Genomic DNA, 26,768 nt, shown 5'->3' on the forward strand with positions numbered 1-26,768 from the left:
TCATTTTCTTTTGCCTAATTCATTAGGCTAAACTTGGAAGGAATGAAAGTAAGAAATTCGAAAAGAAGATGAAGCTTATTGTGAAAGTAGGTCAATTATAAAAAACGACAACAGGATGAAGCTATATTCACCTCATCCATAATTTTTTTTTTATGAAAATTAAGTAACAAAGAGCATAAAATTGGAATTGCAATTGTTATTGCTTAATACAAAGTTGACACACCTCACGTTAACAAAATTCTTTCACTAAGGTGAGAGTGACTTTTTGAAAGATTTGTTACAAAGGGAATATAAAATATGTAAAATTGAATTAATTATTAAGAATTGTCTATAAAACACCATTTCCTCCTCCCCTTCTCCTTTTACCACCACACCACATAAAAACACCTTGCAAAATGTGTAAAATTGAATTAATTATTAAGAATTGTGTTGACTCTAAGTATAATTAGAAGGCAAAATAGAAAACCTGAAAAAAAAAAACCTTCTTAATAGTTCATAATCCTAATCGCTTTTACTCGCCATTATCGAATCTTCACTGAAGGACAGTGAAAATTGAAAATGAAAGCACTTTCATACCACTTTGGGTAGCTCCAAAATCAAGCCAAATGAACCATGGACAAAGTAGGGCCCTTTAGTAAGAATGGCTAAATTATCAAAATAAGTAAATTACGAATAAATCAAATTACTTTCCACTGATGGGGTATTTTCCACTAATCATCAGCAATGTTCTGCAATAGATATAATACAATTTTTCTACTGTGCATGGTGGATCTTTAATCTTGATTCATCATTTCAAACTTGTACTTTTATTTAAACATTTTTTCAACTATATGTTTCATATTTATATATGTGAATTGTGAAATATGTAGGAAGAAGAAACGGCATAGAACCTGTCATTTGAACTTGTTTAGATTTGAAGTTATGGATCCAGCTCAATGGACTGACGGACGCTGCTAATTACTCCAATCTAACATATGTTTGGGTTAATGAGTTTGCGAAGAGTTTGCTATTCTCACTCCCTTTTTCACTAACTCCATACCCTTATATTTTTATTTACAAAAAATACCATTGATGAAAATGTATTCCCTTTCTGTGTCTCGTCAATATTTGTCAAAGAATATGTTTCCATTATTTTATTAGGGGGTGTTCATAATGAAAACGTATTTTTGTCGGATATTTTTGTTAACAAAATCAAGAAAAAGTAGGGAAAGTAAACTTAACAAAAATAAGTGTGAGAATAATAGATCCCATTGGGGAATTGCATACTTTTATGGGTGTGTTTGGCTACTGTTCAAAAAGTACTTTTGAATGTTGAATATTTTAAGCGAGTAAACTACTATGTGATGGATGGAAAACCACAAAAAAATTTAACTACTTACTATAACTTGGAATTTTTTTTAATAATTATATATATATATATATATATATATATATATATATATATATATATATATATATATATATTTGGCTTTTCACAGTTCAATTCATTTTAGATAATTTATCATTTTAAAGATAATAATAATTTTAAGATTATTTTAATTTTTGAATATTTTTATTTATTAAATAAAATAAAATAATATAAATTGATTTATATTATATAGAAAATAAAATAATCTAGTTAGATTTCCAAGAATCACATGTCTTTTATTAATTAGTTTTATGCACAAGATGGTCTAGTTTTATATTTGATAAATTTACATACTCTATTTTAATAAAAGTATAATATACATTTAAAAAATAATTTTAAAACAATACTTAGATTAAAAGGGAAATATGTTAAATGTTAGTAAATAACAAAATTCAAACCGTACAGGTTTTTTTTTTTACTGAAAACCGTAAAGACTTAAAAGTAATAAATTGCTATAAAAAAATATTTTAAAATTTTCATTGTATTAAATAATAAATGCTATACTTTTATAAATGTTTTCAATATCTGATTTATTATGTTTTACGTATCAAATAACATTAAATGCTACTGTAGGATAATCCCATGGTTATTGAGTACTATAAGGATAATCCCATGGTTATCAGATAACAAAGTTCTCTTAAATTCAGATTTAAGTAAAGAAAAAAGGAAATTCCAACGCTCAAATGACAAGAGAAACATGCGAAGGTTGAAATAAAGCCATGGGTATAAAGCCATGGGTATTGACTATTGAGTACTGTAAGAATAATCCCCCTTTTTTTTTTCTTGCAATCACATCAAATTTAATTTTTTTTTTAATTTTAAATATTGAAATTTAATATAAATTTCATATATAAACACAAAAATTTTATTTTAAAATTTAAATAAATACTAAAAGTAAATAAACTTACCCAGTTACCCTTAACACAGACAACGGTCATATTTTAGTCGTATATAAATAACACAAAAAAGCGATTTTTGAATACACACACTTTTCCCTCGTGAGTTTAGCAGAGTGCACTCACCTCACCTAGGGTTTTGCATCAGGTAACCGCTTTTTACTCAATTCACTTGTTTCGTTCCAATGCAACCACGCTGAAATCTTCTATAATTTATTCACTGTTTGTTTTTCTTCAATTCATTTTAGTTTTCAACCACTATAGCAGAATGGAACAAAATGCGTGCGAGGAATTGTCGAAAATTGCTTCGGATTTCAAGTGCGAGAAGAAGGTTCTCGAAACAGTTGATGAATCAATCGTATGCCCCACTCCACAGAAGAACGAGGAACCCTTAATCGTTAAATTCAGAGAGGGACAAACCAACCTTCCTGAAAAGTGCGTGCCCTAATTCAACTCGTTGTATTTTCTTAAAAATTTTGTAGAATTTTTTTGCTTTTTAGTTTTTGTAAGTTAATTTTTCTTTTTGGCAGATACTCTGCACTTGTAGATTTGTTTGGTCACACAAGCTGTTCACTCAGGTTGCTGCGTCTGTGTAAAAAGTCTCCAACTTTTCAAAATGTTTGCCGACAGGTTGAAGTTCTTTCGAAGAGGTAATTTATTCTTATTTTTTATTTATTTTTTAATTCTTTAAATGCCTCGAATTAATTAAAGGTGACGAATTGCCATTCTCTTTGGAGTTTTTGATTGATGGGTGAGGAGTTGAGTGTAGTGTGTTTTGTTTTCAGGGAATTCTCCCATGCCCATCTTGCGCAGATGAAGTATATACTCCCTAAAAGTGTGTGTATAGATAAGGTGCTTGTTCATGATAAGAAAAGCTTGTGTATGGTGCCTGATATGAAGATCACGTTGAGATTTGAGGTTGTGAAAGATTGCTCTGGCGAATCTGATGATCTGGCTCTTCGACGATATTTTAAATCTAAGCTGATTGATTTCTTTGATATGCATCCTGAGGTATTTTTTTTTTTAATTTTTAGTTGAAATCCTTGTTGATTGTATTTGCTACATTCAAAGCAACAAATTATGCCATCCTGACAATTTAACCTAAATCTTTAGCTGTCATGTGTTATTATTTGAAGTGCTTGGAGTCCTCAGTCCTAACTTTAATGTGGGGATGTTCTGGAATCATTGGTCGTGAAACTCAAAGATTACTAGTGTGGGCATTTAGATTATCTGCACTGTACTCTATGATGTAGATATACTGTGTGGTATCATGTTATCCTCATTTAAAAATGGGTTGATGGTAATATGAGAGGAGCTATACGACATTCTGTGGTTAGGCTTACCTTTGTATAGCTGCTTTTCCTTGGGTCAGCCTCGATTATTTGCTTTTATTCTTTTTAGTTAGCTAGAAAAATTTGAATGTGTGATTGATCCAAAAGAACTCATGTTGACAATTATTTTGATTTTGTTGTGGATTAGGTTGCTGACATTCCAGAGGCCCCACTGCCAGAACCCTTTGGCAAAAAAACTTGTAGATTGAATTTTGAAGAATTTACTGGCCAATCCCCACATGTAAATTCTTCAACGGAACTTTTGTCAATTTCCAATCAAACTGAAATGTTGCCAGAGCAATTGCAACTGTATCCATCTTTCCGTAGACACTTTTCTAGGAAGAATAATACCGACCAGGCAGAAAAGGCTCAATGCTTTTTACCCACAAAAACTTCTCCATCATCTCATGCATCTGATTGTCTGGATAATGAAGAAAGTGAAAAAACACTGCAGAAAGAATGTGTACCATTATTTGATGGGGTGGCTAATCCTATTACTGAAAGAGGGCACCAGAAGGAATCATTTTCTATGTCTTTGCAGCCTAGCTTTATTAATACACCAGTACAGATGATCCGCCCTCCATATTCTGTTACGTGCAGTAATTCTGAAAGCCCGGATATGAAAAATATCTCCTGTGTTGCTGATAGTTTTATTGCAGAGACACCTGCCCAGTCAGCACCTGCAAGATTATTGCCCATTTCCGATGTTAAGCTTCAGGACATGCCTACCCAAAAGTCAACATCATCTCATAAGCCAGCAAAAAGAGTGCTTGACTTTTCACTCATGGGGGACAATGATGGCTTGGGCATTGGAGTAGACAAGTTAGAATCTAGCAGAGCTCTGCATGAATTTGATAGCTTCCCTGAATCTAGCAGAGGATGTTATGAGGATTGCAATTCTTTTGGGTCTGTTTCTGCACCTCAGGAGGTATGCCATCTCACACATGTTTGAATTTTTGAGTGATTCTTCATATCATCCTTCTGACACTCACTAATTATTCCATTTCAAATGAAGCAATTTCTTTTCTAACATTGTAATATGCTAAATGCTAATTATTTAGGAGGGCACACATGCATGCGGAGATGAAAAAAGTGGGATAAATGAGATGTTTATGGGAACTGGCAAGATAATGATGAAGATAAGGAGTGAGAAATGTGTTGAAAGATTGAAACTGTAAACATCAGGATAGTCATATAAAAATAATATCTTTTATTCATAAAAAAATATAATCTTATTCTAGTTAATTTATTAAATAGGGTGTCCACAGGGTGTAGTGGGTGTACTAATGGCTAATGGTACAAAGCTCCCTCTGAAAGTTCTATTATTAAAAGAGCAGATGAAAAACTTACACTGGGTTCCATTTATTTATAATGGAGATGGTTATTATATTTGGTGATTGCTCCTTCTTTCTCTCTTTGGATTGACAACAGGGATTTACCAACCACCCATTATTCAACAACAATGACAAATTAACATTAGCTGATCCCACCACCTTTTATTCTTTTTGCATTCTATTCTCTTCCATCACAGTACCATTCAAATCTGTTATGTATTCATGAATCATGATACAAGTGTATGCTTGTGCTGTGCATTTATGATAATTGTTATTTGTTACCATACATTTTGAATTTTTGCCTAATGCTAATAACTGTCATTGTTAATACCCACCGGTTATTATAACCTTGTATATATATAGTTACGGTATCCCTTCTTTTGAGTCCGCCTCCACCCACCCACCCACTTGACTAGCTTTGAGAATCCACACTATAGTTTACAAGAAGATCTTTGTTGTACTTTTTACAGCATCTTTTGATCATGTTCAGCGGTCTTAAAGATTCTTTTTGAAAGGCATGATCAATTTTTCAATTATTTTCCCTGTGAACTTTATTTTATTTTTCTCATGAAAGTGTTTTGTTTTTTCCTTGTAACATGGCTTTTCAATGCAGGCAGAAGAGAGCCTCAAGCAAGCTGATTTAGATACACAGCATAAAAAATCTTCACCATTGCTGGATCTGGTTAATGTGATACACTCTATATTTCAATCTGTCCAAAGAATTCCAATCACCAAAGAGGAGCTCCTGCATAAGATACTTGTGAACACTTTGGATTTTGTTGAGATTAGTATGTTCTAGCACTATTGTTTACAACATACATGGTTTCTTGTTGATTGTTATTAATAGACTGTAGCTAACTAATATTCTCATCCCTATAGGAGCAGTTGAAGAACAAATTGAGTCTCTAGAAAAGTTGGTGCCAGATTGGATCTGCAAGAAATTGGTTGCTACTGGAGATACTATGTACTGGTGAGTCTCTCTCTGTTTACTGTTGATCATATCTGAATTAGAAATTGTTGGCCATTAAGGCAAAATTATTTTTATTTTGTTGTGTGAAGGGGGGGGGGGGGGGGGGGTACATGAAAGTAGGCAGGTGCTGCTTAGGAAAATGTTAAACAGTTGCAATGTTTGGTACATATATTAAAATTAAAGAAATCTTGAGCCACTTAAGCTTTTGAGTTAGTTGTTGTTAATACATCGTACGACGTACTGCTTCCTTGACCTAGTTGTTAGGACTTATTGATCATTGGCTTTTTAATACAACATTGAATCTAAGCAAACATACAAGGGTCTCTTGGGTTATTTAGATATAAAACTGTCTTGAGCTACCCTTGAACAGTTGCATATGATTTTTATGCTATTTATAAGTTAATAATTTTCAATTTTGTTGTTGTTGGCTTTTGATGATTGCAAATGTTGTAAAGTGAAAGCGGACATTGACATTATGAACAAAAATGATTCTACTTGTTAAATAGTTGCAATGTTTGGTACATATATTAAAATTAAAGAAATCTTGAGCCACTTAAGCTTTTGAGATAGTTGGTCCTTAATACATCATACGATGTACTGCTTCCTTGACCTAGTTGTTAGGACTTATTGATCATTGGCTTTTTAATACAAAGTTGAATCTAAGCAAATGTACAAGGGCTCTTGAGTTTAGGGGTCATATTTAGATATAAAACTGTCTTGAGCTACCCTTGAACACTTGCATGTGATTTTTATGCTATTTATAAGTTAATAATTTTCAATTTTGTTGCTGTTGGCTTTTTTGATGATTGCAAATGTTGTAGAGTGAAAACGGACATTGACATTATGAACAAAAATGATTCTACTTATAGCGTGGCTTTTTTTTTTTTTTTTAATAATCAATTTGTTATGTTCTTACCCATACAAGTGCGTATGACTATTGTTTGTCCATTTGCCTGTTATACAATAGTCAAAGTGTAACGGTTAGGATTGGGAACAAGGATATCATAGGAAGCATGTCTGCTGTAGCCGCAGATAATAGGGAAGGGATAATTTAATTGTCCAAGTGTTGTGTTGGAACATCATCCTAGACCTGAATTGTTAGCCATTGTTAAATAGCAATTGAAATCCAATATGTAAAATATACATCTAACAGCGAAATTCCTGTCTTCACACGACTTCATAGACATTATCACAGAAAGTCATTGAAAATGCCTACTTTCTTTTTTTCGTACATGAAGATGTCTACTTTTTTTAATTTGTTAGTTGTGCAGTGAATAATTTGCTATGTGTCTGCATTTGAACATCGACAATAGCATCGGCAAATGCTATGTTAGTCCCCTGTTACACAAATAACTAGGCCATGTAGTTTCTTTGTTTTGTAGTCCATCTAATGTTAGTTGAGTAGCTGTTCCATTCACAGCAAAGAATTACTTGCTGTAATAAAGAGAGTTTATTGGTGGTCTAAATGAATGTGGAATGCATGCAGCATTGATTATTTTGTTTTTCAATTGATTATATCTACTAATGCATGTTCTTCTTATTCTCTTTTAATGAACGTATGCTACTTATTCTTGGTGTTATTCTGAGCTAAAAATCCCCTGAACATTTGCAGCATCAATAAAGTGTCGGATTTAGACTCTGTACGATCACGGCTTTCCACCAACGTCGTTTGAGAGAAGGGCGTTTAGTTAATATTTGCTGCCTTTAATACCTGTAATTAGAGATTGGATTTTCTTCATAATTGTTTTTGAATCACATTTGACCGATGTCTAAAACTGGTGTTCTACATATTAAAAATGATAAAATTGAAAAGGATACGATTTATAATTTTGTTAGTTTTTGCTGCCTTTAATACCTGTAATTAGAGATTGGATTTTCTTCATAATTGTTTTTGAATCACATTTGACGGATGTCTAAAGCTGGTGTTCTACATATTAAATACAGTAGTTTAACGCATCTTCATACTTCAGTTTTTCCTTCTAGAGAAATTTTTGCATGAGTATAAACCAAACACCTCACGATTTTTTTCCTTCAGGCTTCATCTACGTAATGTGTTTAATTGTTACAGTAGAATGTGTTTAAAGCAAAAATGTATAACATGACATTTTTACAATATTTTCATTGTTTTTTTTTTTTTTACTTTGAAAGAGAAAAAAATATAGTATAAAATATTAATCTCATCTAACATATCTAATAGACCACTTTAAAATATAATCTATTAAAAAATAGAAAAGAATATAACATGCGAAAACCATCATCTAGACAAGAGAATTACATTATTCAAGAAAATAAAAGGGATTTTTGGAGGATTGCGCAAAGCTGGAAGACTTAAAAATGCATAGGAGGTTTTTTGGTTTCTTTTGATCAAAGGAAACTTATCTGATTATCAATACATGAATATGATGATTTTAGTGTGACTTCACAAAAAACTTCTCTGATTTGGCATAAATGAATATGAACATGATGAGTTTATTGGGAAGATAGTTAAAGAGGTCTCCAACAAGATTAACCGTAAACCTTTACGTGTTGCGGATTACCCTATTGGGCTGGAGTCTCGAGTAAAAAAGTAAAGTCACTTCTGGAATTTGGATCTAATAATGGAGTTCACATTGTAGGGATTTATGGAATAGGCGGCATGGGAAAAACAACACTTACTCGAGCAGCTTATAATTCAATTGCAGACCAATTTAAAGGTTTATATTTTCTTGATGATGTGAGAGAAAATGCTACTAAACACGGATAATTACATCTCCAAGAGATGCTTCTTTCTGAAATAGTTGGAGAGAAGGATATTGAGATAGGAAGTGTTAGTAAAGGAAGTTCAATAATAAAGCACAGGTTCCAGCGAAAGAAGATTCTTTTAATTCTTGACGATGCCAACAAACTAGAACAATTGCGGGCAACTGTTGGAGAGCCTAACTGGTTTGGCTTTGTAGTAGAGTCATTGTAACTACTCGGGACAAACATTTTCTTGAAAGTCATGGGGTTGATAGAAAATATGAGGAAGAGGATTTAAATGAGGAAGAAGCACTTGAATTGCTTAATTGGAATGCTTTTAAAGATGACAAAGTTGATCCATGTTATAAGGACATTTCAAACCAAGCAGTGGCTTATGCTTCTGGCCTTTCACTAGCTTTGGAAGTAGTAGGTTCCCTGTTGTTGTTTGGGAAAGAAATAAAAGAATGGCAATCTGCATTAGATCACTATAAAAAAATTCCTAATAAAAGGATCCAAGATATACTTAAGGTAAGCTATAATGCTTAGGAGGGAGATCATCAGGAGATTTTTTCTCGACATTGCTTACTGCTTGAAAGGATATGAATTGACTGAGGTTGAAGATATACTTTTGTGTTCATTATGGTGTTTACATGAAATATGGTATAAGAGTGTTGGTCGATAAATCTATCATAAAAATTAAGAATGGCTGTGTAACTTCATGAAGTGATGGAGGTTATGGGTAAAGAAATTGATCGACAAGAATCACCAAAGGAGCTTAGGAAACACATGAGGTTATGGTTCCATGAAGATATAATTCAAATTTTAGCAAAAAATACAATAAGTCTACTATTAAAAAAATCACTTTTTACGATGGTTCTAAAGGATTTTTTATGATGATTTTCAATCGTTTTTGAAGTTACCGTCGTGAAAAGTCAAAACTTTCCATGACGGTTCTCAAATCATCTTAGAAAGTTCAATTTTTAAGACTGTTTTGTCAAGAACTATCTTAAAAATCATTTTTTTAAACAAAAAATAAATGTTTCTTAGACGGTTTCTAGAAAAAATCATTTTAGAAAGTGAACCTTCTAAAACAGTTTTTCAGATAAACGTCTTAAAATGTCTTATTTTTTTTATTTTTTTTTAAGAATCGAGAATTCTAAGATAATTTTCCTGAAAATCATCTTAGAATGTGAACTTTCTAATATAGCTTTTCAAAGAATCGTCTTAGAATGTTTTTTTTTAATTTTTTTAAAATACATTTTAAGACAATTATATGAAAAACCATCTTAGAATGTGGACTTTTTAAGATGATATTTTAAAGAACCGACTTGAAATATTTTTTTAAGAAAAAAAATTTAAAAAAATGAGGATTGTAAGAGGTTTTGACGGTTTTCCCAAAACCGTCTTAAAAAGTAAGACAGTTTTCCAAAGAACCGTCTTAGACTATTTTTTTTAATTTAAAATAATAGTTATTCCTTATCCTTTAAAAATAATAGTAAAAGACACAAAACAATAAAAAGAAGGAATTACACAAAGGACCCACAAATCATCTTGAACTAAACACAGGCAAGGATATGTTTTCTCACATTCCAACCTCCAAATATAGAATAGGAAGACATTAACTATAATATAAATTAAGCCAAAAATTTTGAAGTTGATAACAAAAAAACTTAGAAGAAAGTAAATTTATGGGACAAAGTATGTTATTTTGCATGTCCTTGCTATATAACCAACACATGCTGAGCAGATGAAAATAATAAAATTAAATAGAATCTAAGCATAACAAAACACATCTAAGAATAAAAGACACTTCAAAGAATATAGAAACATCTGCATGTTCAAACACACTGTTAGATAATGCAGATGAAAAATAAAGGAAACATATACATGCCCCCAAATGCAAATTAATCTAGTAAGAAAAATTTTGTAACTATCATTTCAAGTCTTACAAGATAAGTTGCCCAGTTCCATTTAAACTCTTGTCTTGCCAAATGGTAGAAGGAATGTTGCCACTCAATGAATTGTTTGCAAATGACCTGCTAAAAGAAAATATGTGTCTTAAAAAACTGTAGATTTTATTAAACGAACTAAAAAAATTAAAAATAATATGTATTGATTAAGAAATACAACAAAATGTGTTTTGTAAGAAAGGTAAGTTGATACATACTTAATGTTATTTGGTTTACACATAGAGTATACATTGTAGTTTGACATAGAAGAAGAAATGGTGAAACAAAAGGCAACTTACAATTTCTAAAGACATGGAAGACAAGAAAAACTGGATGGAATTGTTCCAGTAAGCTTGTTGGTTAATAACTCACTGCACAAACCCCCATAGGTAAAACAATAAGATCACATAGAATTAGGGGTAGGTAAACGGGCCTAGGTCCATGGACTGGTCCGCGGTCCGTGCGGGTTATGGACCAATTTTTTTAAACGGTCCATGGTTATGTCATATTTTTGGGCCCGTCCCGCTTAACCCGTGGACTATGCGGGTTTGGCCCGCGGGGTCCGTGGGTTACCCGCAACCCGCATTAGGTTTGATTTGTGTGACCCTGACCCAATTATATTAGGTTTGATTTTCTCCTTTTCACTTTAAACGTTTCTTTTAAAACAACAGATAAAGAAATATATTAGATAAGACAAAGATTTAAAGATAAAAATAAAAGATTTAAATTAAAAGATGATAAAGATAAAAAAGGATGAGATAAGAAAAATAAAAGATAACAAAAATAATAGATTAAGATAAAAAAAAATAAGTGATAACATGCTAAAAATCTTCCTTTTTGATATTTTCTCGATCTTTTTTTCTTTTAATCTATCATTTTCATATCTGCAAGTTATAAATAATAAAAATATCAATTCTTATCATTTAAGCTAAAAATAATTGTTAAATAAATATTTTTAAAGATATTTCAATATATTTTTATTATAAAAAATAGCTCACATCATATTTAGCAGTTATCATTGTAGCAGACTAAGACTATTTTTTCTCCTCACGATTTTTTCTCCACCACGTAGTCACGCACGCGCGCAAGTCATACGACTCTTTTCCTTACAAGAGAAACAAAACGCGACTCATACTCACGTAGTCACGCGACACACCACAGCGGCACAACATCGGCCCACCATCGCACCACCACGCAAAGTACATCTTTTCTCTCTCTAAAATTTGTTTTTATCCTATTTTTGTTGGGGCTGATTCATTGTTGTTGTACTCTTAAATTTGGAGATGGAGAATGCTCAAGCTACTTCAAATATGGAATCATTTGTTGTTGGAGATGTTTAAATTTCATATTTTTAGATTTATTGCTTGGATTTTCTTTTGTTAAGACATTATTTATTTTATTGATGTAATTGACTAATTATTGAGATTTTATTTACATTTGTATTGAACTTAATTTGATTGTATTGTATTTTTATTAAAATTGAAATTCTTTTAAAACTAGGCCCGTAGACCAGCCCATTTGACCCGCGGGGTCCACGGGTCAGGGACGGACCAATTTATTTGATCCATGTAAGAAGCAAGGCAGACTGACCTGATCCGCTGCCAATGCGGACCTTACGCGGGGTGGGTCGGCCCGCTTACCCACCCCTACATAGAATCCATGTTATCATATTTTGGAGATTTTCTCCAACCACTTAACATAAGAGGAAAATATCCACAATTGAAAACCAAATAGTTGATTGCAAGACCAATAGATTTGTATATTATTTAAGAAATAGAGGTTCTTACATGGTTGTGATATTGTAAGAAAACTTATTAGTAGGGATTGATTCATTCTACTGATTGAAACTCAGGTCATTGGAATAAAAAACAAACTGAAATTAGTAAAACCTATTACAAATAGTCTTGAACTATCTTTTAAACATGTAATGGCTAACTCATGATTTTTATTAGGTTCAACCACCTCTGTTGATATAAAATAAAAAAAACCAATGCATAAACTGAGTTCAAAGAAAATGAGATAATTGAACTTATAGATAAGCAAGATGTGGTGTCCTATTGAAATCAGGAATTGGTGTAACACCCCGTTTTTCATAAAATAAATAAAAAGAGTTTTATTTAAAAATTAATAAGAGTTTTTAGAAATTAAATAAATGAGAGAAAAAAGTTTTTGTTAATTAAAATAAGAGTTTCATAGTATTAGAAAACAAATAGAGTAAAATGATGTTTAAAAAAAATAAAGAGATGTTTTAATTGGTTATTTATTTAATAAGAGTAAAATAAAGTTCCATTTTATAAAATAATAAAATAAAGAAAAATAGACTAAATAATAAATTCAGAGTACCTTACTTATTTAGAGATATATTAAGTTAGTTTTTATAATTACGATACGTCTCTGCCCCTTTTCTTCCTTCCAAATTTATTATTCTTTCTTCCTCTAACAAAACCTTCTCTTTTTCTCGCGTACACCCAAACCTGTCCCATTAAAACTATGATCACGGAATTTGTAACCGTTGGATCATATTGAAAATTACACACAAGCTTTAGAACTCATTTTCTCACATTCCCACCATTGAGATTTGCGAAATGATCTCAGTAGTGAGAGAATTGCTCCTCCCATGGAGATAGTGAAATTGAGACTCCAATCCCTTCTTCTCTCTAATGTTTGAAAACTATAGTAGAACAACCAGAGGAAAAAACTTTAGAAATCTTAGGAAACCACTAGATACAATGCTATCGGTGTCGGACTACACACATGAGCCCGCTTAGTGATAATTGCTAATTATGAGTATATTTTGGGTTAAATTATATAAGAATTTGTAACTTTTCTCTAGTGATTCTTCCTTTCTGAGAAAATAATTGTTAAATTAACATTATTTAAGTTTTTATGTAGAAAATATTAAAAGTGATGAATTTATGATGCTTAGTGAGTAAAATGAAGCCCAAAAAAGTAGGGATAATTAAGGTAAACGGACTACTTAAGGAAAACATAACTAGTTAAGGAAAACAGACTAATACAAGAAAGTAAAGTGTGCTTAGCACGAGAAGTATCTCTACCATGGCACTCTTATAACTATGGAATATATGAAAACCATTAAAATTTTTCCCGGAATATATGAAAGATTGAAAGTTACTTAGTTACCATTAAAATTTTTCCTGGCATGCAATTCAAGTGACAATAATTTCTACACACTGTTAATTTCATGTATTCAAGGAAATTTGGGAACTGGTAAGGGATCTTGTGCGGTGCATTGATGCTATTGCCTGGAATCCTTTCGTTGTGAGAACATCACATAAATACGCTAGAATATTAAAGCTTTAAACAAACAAGTCCTTGTTCCTATTGTTTATAATTTTAGATTTTTTTTTATACCTTGTTAATGTTGAAACAATAATATTAATAAGAAAACAAAATCTTTCTGTTTGTTGAAACAATTACGTCTATCCTACTTGGGAATACCTTGATGGGTAACAAACATTGAAACAATAACGTGCTTTGAAACTGAATTGATGTAATCGGGGAGAAGAGTAATTGATTTAAGGGCAATGTGGGAAAAAAGACAACTCAAGGAAATTTTTTAAATGATGTGCACTTTTACATTAATGCTTCAAATTCTAGCATCCAATGAACTCAGTCCTATACCAGCAGTATAAAGAATATGAATTCTTTTACTTAAGACATCCTTTGAACATGAATACACGCGGGTGTGCAGGATTAAAGTCTCCAGTGGTAGCCAACATTTCTCAGAGATCTGCAACATATCCAAATTGCAGTAAAATGACTTCAGTGAAGGATGTATGAGCAGCCATCCTCGGTTGAAATTACTATCAAATAAAAAACTGCAGAGCTATCGAAGTTTAGCATCTCTGATGATGGAGGAACAAAATGTAACACACTATTCAGTATAGGTGAGGAAAGCAGTATAATGCAACAAAATTCAGTCAAGGAAACAAATCTACCTGATGACAATGACATTTTATCCAACATAGAGAGTAGTCTTCACAAACAACAACATAATGATGTAAATGTTTTATATGGCGATGGCGAGCATGCAAAAGAATCATTACAAATGTTTGATGCAAAAGATGGTGAGCAGAATGAAGCGAATAATATGTCATTACAAATTCATGAAGCTCAAAGCAATTCTAATGTTGCCAGACAGGTTGAACATCCCGATCAGAAGGGTGATTTCTCTGATGATTTGGTTAATGCAATCAAAAGAGTTGAGTCTCGGATTTTGTCTTTCCAACTTTCTTCAAATTTAAGTGATTCCACTAATGCAGGTCATCATACTACACATGAGGCAGCAAATTCAGACAGTCCTGTAATACAGACAAACAATGGGGCTTTAGGAAGTCAGATGAGTGGTGGAAAGTCCCTCTTGGAAGGACATAGTTTGATGAACCAGAAGACATGTAAAGCAAGTTGTGAGGGTGAAAATTCGATTTCAGCAAATGCATTTGTGGAAACCTTTTGTGCTGTAAATCAGAATCATTGGCTTCATAATAGTGCAAAATATGCAAATAGCATGGATGAACCAAAATAGATTGGTACCAAGCTGGCATCAGGAGGAAAGTGGTTGAGAAATCGGAATAGGATTCAAAATTTAGTACAAAACATAGCAATGATAGATAGAGTTAAGTCACTGAACAGGTTAGTTAGTGGTGATGCCTATTTTGGGAGTCAAGATAGTGAGTGTATTCATGGTTTGAGGGTCCCTTTGAATCAAGATGATCATACTAAGAAGCATTCCATGTTAGCAAGTAAAACAACTAGGGAAAGTTTGGTCAGAAAAAATCCAGTGGCTTGGTCCAAGACTGATCAAAATCAAAAGGAAATGGGTTCTGAATCTTCCTATGCACACAAGTTTGCAGGATCCAAGTCCGTTATTGCAAGAAGAGAAAAGCCACCACTTCATCAGATGGTAATGAAACCAACTCTATTGGACCAGAGATCAAGTGAGATTAAGGTAAATTCCCATCAACAAAGAGACTCTCTAGTTTTGGGCAGAAGAAGAACTCATAAGACTGATCATCTTGAACCATGGAAAACGAGGGTTCTACCACAAGATCATAAACTGGAGGAGGCAAACTCAAAGTCTGACTCTTCCCGCTTGAGTTCTCGGCAAGGCAGTGCCAATAGTAGTAGTGACTCTGAGGACTACTCCTTGCTAGATGGAACACAATGTCCATCATCAGGACGAATGGTGGATGAAGCATATGAAGGCAGTTCAGAAGAGAGTAACAACTTATATCTCGAGAAGGATGATGGCCCTTCTCGTAGATTTGGCAGTTTCAAATCTTATAGACATCACCGCGAAAGAAATCCTTAGGAAACAATAGGAGGACTAAGGAGGCTGAAAAATAAGTTGGGACTAATCTTTCACCACCACCACCATCATGATGATGTTCATGGTCATAGACATACTATTTGGAATCAGTTGCAGAATATGTTCCACCATAAAGACAAGCATGGGGTGACAACAAATAAAGTAGACAAGACAAGGAGAAGGGATGTTGGAAGAGTGTTGCCTTGGAGAAACCAGGTTGGACAGTTTCATAGAATTGCGGAAGGGGTTTTGAGACACATCCAGCATTCAAAGAAACCAAAGCCTTCCAAGCTTGATGGGATGAAACAGTTAAGGAATACCACACATGGACATAGTCAGAAGAAGCCATGCTGGTGGCAAATTCTTCGACCACACCGGAGAGTGAAGCTGAAAAAGAAAGGCCGAGTTAAAATGGGGTTTATGAGCCAAAAATCACTAAAGAACTAGAGTTTGGGTGCGCGTTGGAATACCTCACCTCGTATCTATTGCCTTCCAGCTCATGGTAGTCAAGCTCCTATCAGATTGGTAGAACAAGTATATCATTTGATTTTTCTTCAATTCTTCTGAATATTTTGGCTCTGTTGGATGGGTGCTTTGTCATGCTTGAAATCCGATAGATATGGTGATTCTGCATTTTATTAATATGCATGGTGATACTGCAACATTTTATAAGTGCTTTGTGGTCCTCGGTTTTATTAATATGTATGCAATGCACCATAATAATGGATATTCTTGTTTTCTTGGGTACTCAGCACTATAGCAGTGTCCTTGCCTTCTTTGTTTATTTGAAATTTTTATTTTATAACTAAAGGTTTTGGGGTACTATTAGAACTTGGCTTTAGATATTAACTTAGCTTTCCACAAAGATAGATCAAATATTTGAAGTTGTTTACATGTTTCTCTAAATTAGCGTTTGAGTGTTTCATATTTTACTTAATATTCAAAAATCTCATTTTAAGTAGCATATCAACTTCAATTTTGGTCTAGACCACTCCTTCCAAGTTCACTTAAAATTGGTGATAGTATCTCTTGATAATTTATCTTCTAGACATCCCTTTTCTCTAACTGATACAATTTATGTTCTATTTCCCCAAGTTGAAACCAAATTGTGGTTTGGAAGAACATAAACAATTGTTTAATACAATAATGACATATTGTTTAGTACCTTAGTTTCATACGGTGTCAACTCTGTTGACTTAGTCTATGGAAAGCCTGATATATGTGTCCAACTGCAGATGCATTTTTCTACTAAATCATGATTCCAATACTTTTCCTTATTTTTTGTGTCTCTATTTATTTATTAGTCTTTTCTTGAGTTGTTACTTGTTATGCCTCTAAGCTGTTCTAAGATTGCCAGCAGAACCATAAAGGGTGTTAAGTAAATGACAGTATAGATAGTTACTTTTTCATTGTCAATTGTTTGGCAAGTGTACTAAAATGTCCAAGTAGTAAAGACTCAGAAGTCTGAGTGTCGATTTTCATAGGGACTTTGTTTTGTATTTGTGTTGGATAATTTTCAATTTATAAAAATAGAAGATGAGATGAGGTAAAAGACGAGCTAAAAGAAAAAATAATTGAAATAATAGATATTAATAAGAGACAAAAGATATAATAGAAAATTCAATGGAATGAGAATGTTAGAACTTTAATATGCCTTGTTTGCCTAAGATGTATTATTTTAGATTTTTCTTATCAATTAGGTGAATCATCTATTAGAATACTTGTCCCTGATGTCTCATGATGACAAACCTATCTTACCTATCTATCTCCCGAATGTCTTTACAAAGATTCAATAGATAAAATGCATGAAGTTCTAATTTTAGATGTTTGCTTTGATGCATGGACATAATGCAATCACTCTATGTCTAGCAATAATTTTATTAAGATACCCCTTTCTTTTAGTTATATTAGAAATTACCTTCTGTCGAGCAACTAATCCCTAATACTAATGCATGTAAAATCTTCCTTGTATTTCTATTAAAGATTACCTTCTGTCGAGCATCTAACCCCCAAAGATGATACAAGGATGAATGATACATGAAATTTAAATAAGAAAGGATAATAGGAAAGAAAACACCTGTTTACATTGATAGATATGAAACATATAATACATTTTTTGACTTTTTTAGGCCTGCCAAACCCTAACTAAGGGTTTAACATCTCATAGTCATAAGGGCCAAGGGTTTAGAAACTGATGGAAGAGAAGGAATGGAAAAAGGGAATAGAAAATGATCGAAGAGAAGAAAGAATTCTTTAAGGGAGAGTTCTCAAGCTTTAGGTGTGTATTAGAGTGCTCTAAGACTTAGTGTGTCATCTCCTTGACTTGACTCTCCTCTTTTCATAGTTTTTGGAGTGGACTTAGGCCTACGTACTCGCGCTAAGCCTGCACTACTCAGTGATCGCGGGTGCCTGTATTCGTGCTTAGCGCACATCCTCTTGCTTAGTGTCAGTGCGTATTTTCGAGCTTAGCGAGGGTGCCTGTATTCGCGTTAAGCGTGTGCTGCGCGCATCTTGGGCTAAGCCTTTTTTTCAAATTTTTGTTATTTTCTTCATCTTTTAGGCCTTTAATCCCTCATTTTCATATTTGTAAGCCATGAATAGGAAAAACATCAATTCTTAACAATTAAGCATGAATAATTGCTAAATAATCATTTTTAAGGATATTTCCATTATATTTTTAGTATAAAAAATAGATCATATTTAACGGTTATCATCCATCATTCATAATTGTTTGGAAGAAATAGATAACAGAAAAAAAAATGTTAATATACCATAGAATAATATAGTACGTCTTCTTTTGGACAGAACAAATGGAAAAAGATATACACTTTAAATTATAGGGAGCAAAATGCATGGGATTATTAACTTTCCATCATTGTGCTTGTGCATCATTTGTGACACTAACATGACATGTAATTCTATTTCAAGCAGCAAAAAATAATTGGAAACAAGTGCACATTTGATAGCTAATTGGCAAGTACACCAATTCGTCCAAATAGTAGTTTAAAATGGTAAGACCGAGTATCGTGTCCATAGGGATTTTCTTGTACTCAAATAATGTGTTTCAGTTTATATGCAATTAATAATTGGATTTATACGAAGTTTAGTAAATCATTTGAGTTGCAAGGTAAACAATAATGTATTTCTATGTTAAAACTGAGTAATAGAAATAAACATCGAGCTTAGTGATCGAAGGTAAATACAGGGTTGATTATGTTAGGGAGCACCTTACCGGAACCTCTCTTGACGTAATTGTAATAATTTTTCTCTATTTAATATTATTCTAAATGTCACTTACACCTATAAATTTACTCTAACCGTAATTCCTCACTTGAAAGAGTCTAACCCTCCTAGTTTCATTCTCGATTCCTCAAAGAAATCAAACTAAGTGAACAACATGACGAATGAAATGCAAGCTATAACTAAATTACTTCACACTATCCCTAGAAATGAAGAATTTTAGCTGCCCTACCAAGTTCTAAGGATTAACCGCATTTTTCAATACTTAAACCCTAACATAGCATATAAATGGATGATCAAACCAAATACATGGAAATAAACACAGGAAGAAGCAAAGACAATAGTAATAATATTAAATAGATAGTAAGAGTTTTTACATTAAGAGAGTTCGATGGAAACTTCCCAACAATGGAGTGTATAGCCCTCCATTAACATAGAGAGCTCAACTCCAAATGGAAAAAGCAAGGAAAGGATGATGTGATGTAACAAATGAGGAAGAGGTGGGCTAGTAAATGCCTTCTTTCAGACTAGGCTCTAGGGTTACTATTTCATACTCCTAAAAAAATGTCCCCTCTTTCTCTCTTTTTTGTCAGTTTTAAAGCCTCTTGGGTTTCTCAATCCACGAATACGTGCTCAGCGTGCTGGCTGCGCTTAGCGCGAGTTAGTGACTGGGCACTGAGCTAGCTGAACATGCACTAAGCGTGAGAATTGACAAACCACGCTAAGCGAGTTGGCTGTGCGTTGAGCGCGATGCTTGTTGGCTGCAGGCTCTCTAGGGTTCTTCTTCGCGCTGGGCGGATATCTTTGCGTTGAGCGGCTACACTCGCTAAGCAAGATTCATGCGCTGAGCGCGAGCCTTAAGAATTCACTTCCTAACTTCCCTTGCTTAAAATCTGAAAAATTCAAATCCAAAATAGTATCAATTATCATGTTAAGACCTACACTGTGTAAAACTCATAGGAAGTTAGTTTTCTAACAATTCACACAAAAAGAAACAATAAAAATGGAGACACATTGCTAATTTTCATCTATTTTTAGTGCATATTGTACTCGTGAATATCAATTATCAACATTGATGGCGAAGGCACTCAAACCAAAAAACAAAGGGCAACATAAGATGGATGATGGATTCTTTGATGGGAGAATGTAATCCACTTTCTCCCTTATTTTGATTACTGTATCAGTATTGCTAAAGTCGGACTGTATCTTCTACCTTGAAATCCATGGCTATCATTGATTGGAACCACGGAGATTTTAAAGTTGTGTGTTTGTACATAAGGTTTCCACTACGTTTGTCACTGTTTGATTGTTTTAAAATTACATGTATTATATGGTAAAAGTCTTAATGAAAATTCTCTTGTTTTATATATAGTAGCAAGTATAATTCTCTAGTGTGAATCTAGTTAGGAGGCAAGTCAATTTTATTGCTCATAATCTTGCAAGAGCATCAAAATTCCACTCTCATGATTTTAATTACATTCCCACTTAGATACAAGTTATCATCCTTAATGAAATGATACAGTCTTGCTTTCTTTAAAAAAAAAAAAACAAGAAAGTATAATTATACATTCATGATCAATTTTGCTTAATATATAATTATTTACTATTTATTATTAATGTTAAGAAAATAATTCTTTAAAGTAATTAAAAATTAGAGAATAGCCCCCTCCCCACCACACACACCATATAAAGCCCAGTAAAGTGAGGTGGTTGTTTTAATTGTGGATCTCATTTCTTTTTCATTTTTTCTCTGCATTTTTATCTAATCAAGCAATAAAAAATATTATTTTTCTTTAAATTTTTCTTTTCTATTTAAATTTATCCAAGTAAAACGTTAATAATATTTTTTTTTGCTTTTTATTTTCATGTTCGGAAAATTCAATTGTAATTTTATTCTACATGAATCAATCTTTGCCTTCATGAGTTTAATTGGAACAAATTCTATTTAAATTTACAATCATAATTTCTTTTTGTTGATAAAATGCTGTTACGTATTATCAAAACAACTTATTACGTTCCCATAAGATATTTTAATATATACTATCTTAATCAACTTTACAATATTTCAAAAAAAAAAATCAACTTTATAATAAAAATACAACACTTATCCAAATTAACACAGTCAAATATATTCAACTAAACTCTTTATTCATAAAAATAAAAAAATTAGTTGTACTCTCTCTCTACAGTGTACTATCTGTTTCTAAGACTCTGATTTGTTAGAATTAACGTGAGAGAGTGACACTAATATTTTTCTTAAAAGAAAAAAAAATTAAATATGTTTTTTCAGATATACCTATTTTGTAGATTGTTATTTATTAAAAAAAAATGATTTTCTTATATGATGTTTTCATTTTTTTTGGATTTGGGTAACATTAGTATGAGACAGTTAATTGAAAATCTCACGTACGAAAATCAAATTTTTTTTTAATAGGTAGCAATATCAAAAAGTTGACTTAATTCATCCGGGCCTCGTCATATTCTCCGGCCCATGGGCTGAAGCCCGAATGAGTGACCGCATAGCCCGGCCCGGGCTCAAGCCCGAACCTTACATACCCGAGTTTCTGTTCCCCGTCCATTGTCTCCGTTTGAAACAGTTTCAGTTTCTGCCTCTTTCGGCTGCTACGTTCTCTGAACTTCCATTGACGCGCCGGCAAACATCTTCTGCACGCTTCGTGTAACAGCAGAACCCAAGTAAAACCACACACCCTTTTCATCAATTCTTGTTTAACTACGTATTTTGGTTCATCAATTTTTTGTTTTTAGGATAAAATATTGAACTTTCTTTCAATTTGAATGTTGATGTGAGGCTCGTTCTGGGCTTCGTGTTTTATAATTGAATTTCAATTGTAAGAGGGTGTAATAGGGGACTTGTAATTTTCTTTTTTGGTTTTTTTTTTTTTTTGTGGTTGAGATCTGTGAAACTGGAAATGGAAAAGTTGAAAAGTAAGCTGGAATTTCGGTATTTGTAGGGATTTGAGTGGGATGGAGAGAAATTGGGTTTATGTTGAGGAAATTCAAAAGGGAAACGTTGAAGAAGATGGATAAAGGGTTATCGTTGGAATTATAATAGTTAATGAAGAGATTAGCTCTTATTTAAAAATAATAATAATGATAAACCAAATTGTTAAAACTATCTTTGTATTGTAGCAGACCCTTAAGGTCTAATTGCAATTTGCATACTTGTGTTGGGGATTAGAGACAATCAGCTAGGGCTAAGTCTAGCAGAAGGGACTAGTCCCTCACAACATGACGAACTAAGGTTCAAATCCCTATTGAGAGATGTACATACCTCAAACACGATTGTGTCTAAAGGAAGATAACTGTGGAAAACAAAAAAATAAATATTTGAGATAGACATTTTATCTATGGTCTAAACTGATGATGCATTTGATGCAGGAGTAGCATGCAAATTTTTGTTTGCTAGTGTGTGACTATGGGGCAAATATGTTTAGTGGTGGATGGTCTATTGTCTAAGTTTTCTCACAGAAAATCCTTTTTTATTTTCCATGTTTTGTTTACTAATAGAACTTTTGCTTGCAAAACTCATACCCTCTGTTTGAAGAGTCCAGCATATTGTGTCATGCTATCTTATTTAGGATAATTGAGCTATTAGTTATATCTTGCTGCTTCTTTGGTGTTGGATTGCAAATCTGAGTTGCACTTCTAACTTAATGATATTATTAACGTATGGAATTGAATGGAATATGCATGAAATTAAGTCTTAATTCAGTTGTATCTTTTTTCTTTTTAAAAAAAAACCTCTGAAAACATTAGTATCTTAATTTACTGGCTTGTACTTAACAATTTCAGAATGCATAATGGGAGTTATATGAGCTGGATAGCCAATGGTTCAATTCCTCAAGAGTTGAAATCATTAAGATTTCACCTTTCTTACAGGATTTGAAAGCACTTCTCTGCCTCTTTTTTGTATGGCATCATAGAAGATCTCTCTCTTCTTTTTTTTTTCTTTTTCTTTAATTGGTATTTGTTACAAAATATATGATCTCTTGGTTTGATTGTAACTAAAATAATGAGAAGGTGAGTGATAAGGAAGCAGAACACACAACAAACACAGGGGTGCAAGCAGTAACAAAGGTGCAAAAAGAACACAAGCCCAAGAGAAGAATAGCGAAACCAGCTTACCTCAGAGACTATGTTTGAGGGTGAATTAGGAATTAGCAGTGCAAATCAGCCTTGCTTGATGCTTGTCGGGCAGTAGGAGACAAGCTTAACAAACTTGATCCTCTAATATTCTCTAGGCACAAAAAGATAAACATTCTGTTATTCAGGATTAGTATAAATAAGACATGTAATCAAACAAGCAAGGCAATGAGAATTATCCTTTCCTGAATCCTTTACTCTGTCTATGGAGGCCCTGGTCCTCGAAACCAGTCCTTAATTTGCAGCTTGTAACAGTGAGTTTGTTTTATTTAAATGTAAAGATGCCAGCGTTAAAGGATTGATTGTTGTTCATGATGTATAGTAGAAGCCAGTTTTCAAGTCTTTGTGATATTTGTATGAGCAATTTCTTTTGAATTTGAAGTTAAGAATTGATTTGCTAAGTTTAGTTGGTATTTATTTAACAGGAGAAAATGACAAATGAGAATACAACAGGCATTGAGATAGATTATGAATATGAAGATTGCAGTAATTCTAAGCGCCCAAAAATGACTTCTAAAGTATGGGAAGAAATGCAGCGAATTCAAACCACTGAAGGTAGTAAAGTTCTGTGCAGACACTGCGGAAAACTGTTGCAAGATAACTGTGGGACTTCTCATTTAAAGCGTCATTTGATCATATGCCCTAAGCGTCCTAAACCACTGGATATTATTACTCAAGATTCAATGCCTACAGTGTGTTTTAGAGGTCCCAGTAGTGTCAAAGGTAAGCATTGTCTTTGTTCGCCCCCAAATTGATGCTATCTCCAATTTTTATTTTTTTTACTTTAGTTGCCATATAGTTTATCGATATTCATCATAATATTCTGTGGTAGATGGACCGAAACGAAATTCTGACTAATTAACTGTTGAAAATGTTTTAAAAATTGGGAAGGACATGGCATCTAAATGGTTACAAGTTCAGACCTTTTCTTGTAAGTATAGTTGATCACCTGCACATGAGTCTATTATTTTGTTGTCTGCTTTAGGTCACTGATAAAACTCAGCAGTTGATGAACTAATGTAACATGTAGTAGCTATAATAGAGTAAGAGATTGATTTAGACAACATTTACTATTTGCTTTACTGCTGAATTATAATATTTGGTGAGGAGAAATTCTTTGCTATATCTATGGTGGCAGGTTGAGAAACTTGGTTTCCTGTCCTGTGTTTTTTAATTACATTTTGCATTTCTTCCAATTGGAATGTGGCTGTGCGTGAATTTTTCATTTGTTCATAGAAAACACCTCTGGATTTCATTACCCCACTACCATATTTTTTCTTATTTTGTAGATTCTGGATTAAATACAGTGCTTATGGTTCGCCCATTAAAGGTCGAACCTGAATCTCAAATCCCATGTTTTTCTCAGACTCCAAATATTCGAGTTCCAACTGCTATTGCATCCATTGAAAATTCTCCCAGTCCCGTACAAGAACTACATCCAAAAACTAGTTCTGCTCTTTTGCTGCCTAGCATAGAATCTCCCAAGAATCAAGGGGAACTGACTCTGGATGATGTAGAAATGAAAGCATTTTATGCTTCTCTTGATGCCCAGACCTCAGATATGTCACCTTCCCAAGACACCGCTGTCATTACTGAATTATCCAATTCAACACCTTGTGAAGAGACCAAGAAAGCATTGACAACGCTGAAGGACCTTCTTTGCAAAGACTTCTCTGATCTATTGCATACTGGACAATCTGGTTCCATCAAATCTTCCATAGAATACCTTTCCAAGTTGTCTGCAGATGATGGAGTCTCAGCAGAAATGAGGTTGTTGATATTAGAAGTTTCAAGAGAATTCACTCGCTGGAGTTGCGACTACAATGATGCCAGTAGGAAAATAGAGTCTGCCAGCACCAACATCTCGAAAGCAGATAAACTAGAAGGAAATCTTGAAGCTAACAAGAACGAGTTCAAGGAAGTTATGTCCTTAGAAAATGAGTTAAGCAACCAGTTATCATGTTTGGAGAAAAGGAAGAAAGAGCTAGAAGAGCAGATAAATGCAATTAAAGCTAACATTTCTGTTTTTCAATCGGCTAAGGTAACAAGTACAAAGAGAAAAAGGGAAGTTTTTGAAGAAGCAAAGATTCTGAAAGTACAAAGAGATGAGTTGAGGGAACAAGTGCCTCACTTGAGAAATGAGTTGGAAGTGGCCAAGAAAAACCAAGCTCATATTCGAGCTGAATGGTCAAAGCTTGGAGAAAAATTTAACAAAAGCTTGAATGAGATGAATTGTGAGCACTTGCATGGCAAATCTATCGAGGATTGTCCTCAGGAAAATTCCATTTAAGAATCTGAATTTCAATTTTAACTAATATCAATGCCTTCATACCAACTCCATGATGAGCTAAAAGTAAGCTCTGATATTTGTTATACCTCTGCTGAAAAATGAAGCATTTTCACCGTTGATTTTAATTTCACGATCTTATCTATAACAAAAAAAAAAACACGTTTTTATTTGGTTAAACAAAATATTTGTCCAAGGAGTTCCAAATATATGATTTAATATTATTAGAAAAATCAAGTTATTGATTATAAACTGGTTTTGGTGATTCCAGATTGTTACATACGCGCATAGAATAAATTTGATATATTTAATTTAAGCTTTGATTTGTGTGTGATCGTTTAATGTTTATAAAATCAGGTCAATATTAGTCAACGAGTGCTCTCTGTAATATAATTCTGTGTACCATTTTTTCACACTTTATATATCGACATTGTTCTAACTGTCACTCAGTTATCACTAACAATTGTCTTTTTTGTTTTTCTTTCTTTTTTTCATTTTTAAGATTCATTCCGCTATGTCATTATTTTATTTGGTTTTCATTTATAGTTTTAGGCGACTCTTGTCTTGTTTGACGCCTTTGCTGTTGTTTATATGGTCTGAAGCAATTCCCTCATGCCTAGTTTGGAAGGTTTAGCTTTTCTTTGGTAACAATTTGGTTAAATTAGTTTTTTTTTTCCTCCGATATATTAATTAGGTTCAATTTTATTTTTTAATTTTTTTAGATTCAATTTGATTATCTAATTTTTATAATCGATTCAATTTAATTTTTTAATTTTTTTTATTCAATTTGGTATTCTAATTTTTTAAATCGATTCAATTTTTTTGAAAAATATGTATTTTGTGACAATTTAAAATTATTTAGTGATGGTTTTAAATTGTCACAAAGTATAATTTTTTATAATTTATAATAAATGACCAAACCGAATCGATTTAAAAATTAAAGGATCCAATTGAATTTAAAAAATAAATTAAAAAATTAATTTAACCTAATAATTTTATCAAGAAAATATAGTCTATAATAAACAAAACATCCAAGAGCTTAACTAAATATAGTAGCTTTAAGATTAAGTACTACATTTTGTCACATGGGGAGAAAATAGATCCATCTTCAATTGAAATTAATGTCTTATACAGCATTCAAG

General features: G+C 32.8%; 2 protein-coding genes and 1 pseudogene across 2 annotated transcripts; all 3 read left to right on the forward strand.

Moving 5' to 3' along the window:
- Positions 1 to 2,378: 2,378 nt before the first annotated feature.
- LOC100794715 (CDT1-like protein a, chloroplastic) lies at positions 2,379 to 7,766 on the forward strand. The gene is made up of 8 exons (XM_003533237.4): positions 2,379 to 2,452; positions 2,553 to 2,739; positions 2,835 to 2,954; positions 3,090 to 3,315; positions 3,784 to 4,563; positions 5,583 to 5,757; positions 5,849 to 5,939; positions 7,552 to 7,766. The coding sequence occupies exons 2-8, from the start codon at positions 2,573 to 2,575 to the stop codon at positions 7,610 to 7,612; spliced, it is 1,620 nt and encodes a 539-aa protein (XP_003533285.1). The 5' UTR covers positions 2,379 to 2,452; positions 2,553 to 2,572; the 3' UTR covers positions 7,613 to 7,766.
- Positions 7,767 to 7,848: 82 nt separating this feature from the next.
- On the forward strand, positions 7,849 to 9,203 carry LOC106794435 (disease resistance protein RUN1-like; annotated as a pseudogene).
- A 12,371-nt stretch (positions 9,204 to 21,574) lies between these two features.
- Positions 21,575 to 25,754, forward strand: LOC100775570 (uncharacterized). Its single transcript, XM_003534028.5, has 3 exons — positions 21,575 to 21,869; positions 23,765 to 24,062; positions 24,629 to 25,754. Exons 2-3 carry the CDS (start codon positions 23,771 to 23,773, stop codon positions 25,627 to 25,629), a joined length of 1,293 nt encoding a protein of 430 aa, XP_003534076.1. The 5' UTR covers positions 21,575 to 21,869; positions 23,765 to 23,770; the 3' UTR covers positions 25,630 to 25,754.
- The last annotated feature ends 1,014 nt before the right edge of the window (positions 25,755 to 26,768 follow it).

This window comes from Glycine max, chromosome 9, assembly GCF_000004515.6.
Source record: "Glycine max cultivar Williams 82 chromosome 9, Glycine_max_v4.0, whole genome shotgun sequence".
Classification (NCBI taxonomy): Eukaryota; Viridiplantae; Streptophyta; class Magnoliopsida; order Fabales; family Fabaceae; genus Glycine; species Glycine max.

Excerpts from the sequence above, each read along its gene's own strand:
- LOC100794715 (XM_003533237.4), top strand. The coding sequence starts at position 2,573 with ATGGAACAAAATGCGTGCGAGGAATTGTCGAAAATTGCTTCGGATTTC. Across the intron at positions 2,740-2,834 it reads CAAACCAACCTTCCTGAAAA|ATACTCTGCACTTGTAGATT; the intron begins GTGCGTGCCCTA and ends TCTTTTTGGCAG. Across the intron at positions 5,940-7,551 it reads ACTGGAGATACTATGTACTG|CATCAATAAAGTGTCGGATT; the intron begins GTGAGTCTCTCT and ends GAACATTTGCAG.
- LOC100775570 (XM_003534028.5), top strand. The coding sequence starts at position 23,771 with ATGACAAATGAGAATACAACAGGCATTGAGATAGATTATGAATATGAA. Across the intron at positions 24,063-24,628 it reads AGGTCCCAGTAGTGTCAAAG|ATTCTGGATTAAATACAGTG; the intron begins GTAAGCATTGTC and ends CTTATTTTGTAG.